The 2,924-nt window shown below is 44.4% G+C and overlaps 1 protein-coding gene across 1 annotated transcript in view; it reads right to left on the reverse strand.

Moving 5' to 3' along the window:
- The window catches only part of RBP2 (retinol binding protein 2), a 24,013-nt gene extending 21,863 nt beyond the window's left edge, over positions 1-2,150 (reverse strand). Inside the window, exon 1 of the mRNA XM_008062880.1 lies at positions 2,021-2,150. Within this exon, the coding sequence (XP_008061071.1) occupies positions 2,021-2,093 (73 nt within the window). The 5' untranslated portion in view covers positions 2,094-2,150. The remainder of the gene's footprint in view (positions 1-2,020) is intronic.
- Positions 2,151-2,924: the final 774 nt, after the last annotated feature.

Genomic DNA, 2,924 nt, shown 5'->3' on the forward strand with positions numbered 1-2,924 from the left:
CTTAATAAGCAAAGTGTCAGCCTAACTCTCTACACTGCAGAGACCTTGGTACAAAGAGATCAAACAGCTTGCTCATTAGAGTAAAATCAATGCAATATGATGTTAAATTGGAAGTTTTGGCTTAGATTTGAAAAAAGAAATATTTGATATCAAGGAGAATTAGAAAAGGCCAATCCCAAACCTCAATAATGGAGATATGCAAATGCCACATTCACAACTTGTGAGCACTTGTGAGCCCTCACTCACATTGAAGGTGTTGGTGTGACAGAACCAGAGGAAGGCTGCTATTAGAGGATTCCCTGGAGATATCCCGGAAGGGAAGGAAGTAGGAATGCTTGCCTTCCTCCACTTTAAGCCTAGAGATGGGCTTTAGCAGACTACCCTGCAGAGTCTTAAACTAAATTGAGACTGAATTTTAAGCCTAATTAATGTCACCAGTGGACTTTTTGTTATTTAAGCGTAAGCAGCAAAAAACCTAAAGTTGCTTTCTAATTGTACGACACAAGTCTGGCTTATTCGACACACTGCTGAAATCTTGAATCTTTCAAACAGCGCTTGTGAAGGCACTTTCAATCATTCCAAATTGTAATGACATCCAACATCACCTGAGAAGTCAGGCAAGGCAGGGGCTATTATCCCTGTTTGGCAGATGAAGAAACTGAGGTTCTAAAAGGTTAAAACACACACACACACACACACACACACACACACACACACACACACACACACAACTGGTTCAAGGTCCCAAAGCAAGTCCTGGGCTCTAGTTCTAGCTATGTTGACCCTTCTGGTTTGGTTTCCTCATCTGTATATCTTGTTTGAAATTATAGTTCTGAGCTGTGTTCCAAACCATCTGCCCACATGTAGACTCAGAATTCCTTTTCTACTTCTACCCATGATACTAAAAAACACAGATGCAACAAGGTTGAGGTTGGAGCTCTGGTGGGAGGACTTTTGCTTCTTCCTTTCTCCCACCAAGTATGCTGAAGTAAAATTTGGATAACCAGAATGAAAAAGAAAGCTCTATTCAGTGTGGAAGCATGTCTACATTACATGAAGAAAGTGCTAAGCTCTGTAAATATGAAACACGTCACAGCTCTCCTTGTTCATTGACGTGGTGAAACGTTCAAGTTAGAAGTTCATTGCACGGAAAGACCATGACTTTCATTCTTGGAGAGACTTTCCACCATCATATCCAAGTTACTGGGCCTCTGACCCCACCTACAGCCATTTTTCTCATCCTATGTGGCGGGGGGTGGGGAGGTGGAGGGAGTTCCAGTGAAGACACTTCATATATGGAAGACTGCAAAGCTGGATCGGGGGATTAAAAGACTGCTGAAGGGGTGGAATAAGGACAGACAACAAAAGCTCCTTGCTGTGCCTAGGACACAGGGTTGCCCAGCAACTGTGAACTCATACTCACTCTGGCTTCATGTAGGCTCAGCAGGGCTACGTGTTATCTGCCAGCTCCACCAGAGACCCACCTGTAGTCAACTCCAGACACACTGATTGGTAGCTGTTGGCCTGGAGCCCAGTTCAGAAGTCAGATAAACAGTGAGTTGTTTGAACTGTGTGACAGCTTACCTTCTATGGGCCTTGTTTCTCCCCAGCGGAGAGATTTGCTAGCTACTCCTTTTCTGTCTTCCCATTGCCAGACTGACAAAAGAGCAATGAGGGGTCATTGGTGGGTAACATCAGGTCCAAGTGGCTGTCAAAGAGATGGTGGTCACAAGGCAGAAGGCAACTGTGTTATCTTCCCAAGTTTGGTTGTTTTGTGTTTTCTTTGGGCCAGGTACTGTGCTAAGGACATCCTAGACCTAATCTCATTTATCATTATTCCAGTTTGCAGATGAGGAAACTCAGTCTCAGATAATTTTTATAACCTGCCTGATAATACACAGCTGTACACGAGGAGTGAGGATTTGCACACAGGTTCTTTGAACTCCATAGTGGCACTGTCAGACCACAGTCCTCCCAACATCCCCTTCGCTTCCCACCTTTACCTCAACCTCCCTCTTACTTAGGGCCTTCATGTAGCCATCAAAGTTGTCATTACTCTCCATCTCCCAGGTTCCATTCTGGTTCCTTGGCATCGTGACAGCCTCTGGTTCGGTGAGAGTGTGTGATGGATGTCAAGAAGCAGGCTGCAGGAAGAATGTATTAGAAATGAGCTGCTTTTATAGCCTGGTGGACCAGGTTTATGACTCTGAAGATAATAGGCTCAAAGGTCATAAGCACAACTCAAAAGAGCTTTCCTTTGCAAAGTTCAGCGGGACCAGGGGCAAACCAGGCACAAAGTCCGTGTATGGCCAGGCGTGGGCGTCCCAGTGATCTCCACTATATTCAGGGCCCTAGAGCAGCTCAGTTTTGGCTGGCAGCACTGCCCCTGGCCCTACATGAAATGCTACAACCAGCACTTGAGGAAAACAAACACTTGGTGTCCATCCCATATGTATTATGGGTTGCCAATACCCAGGCCTCAAACCTAGAATCTGTTAGTCATGTAACCAGCACTTCTGGCCAGGCTTTAAGAACCCAGGAGCAAACTGAGGATCATTTGGACCGAGGTGGGGCCATAGATGGTGCTTGAACAAGGACCCTTGGTTCAGGGCTATTCTCCAAATTGCCTATCCCAATGGGCCAGAAAATGGGTTAGTTTATTGCTCTGATATTTTGAAATGTGGGGTCTGAATAGGGACATCTTTACTCTGAAGAATGGAGATGTGAGCTGAGATAGATATACCATGAATACCCAGAGTGAGACCAATTTTGACGATGACACTTTGAGGCTTCAATATATGTATTCTTGTGTTGTGAAATCTAAGTAAATGACTGTGTGTGGTTTGAGGGATATAAAACAGCACATTTATCTTTTAGTAAACATATGAAATCAGGAAGACAGTAAAAAAATTGGCCCAGCTATT

The sequence above is a fragment of the Carlito syrichta genome, unplaced genomic scaffold, assembly GCF_000164805.1.
Source record: "Carlito syrichta isolate Samal-C Ts95f unplaced genomic scaffold, Tarsius_syrichta-2.0.1 Scaffold305874, whole genome shotgun sequence".
NCBI lineage: Eukaryota > Metazoa > Chordata > Mammalia > Primates > Tarsiidae > Carlito > Carlito syrichta.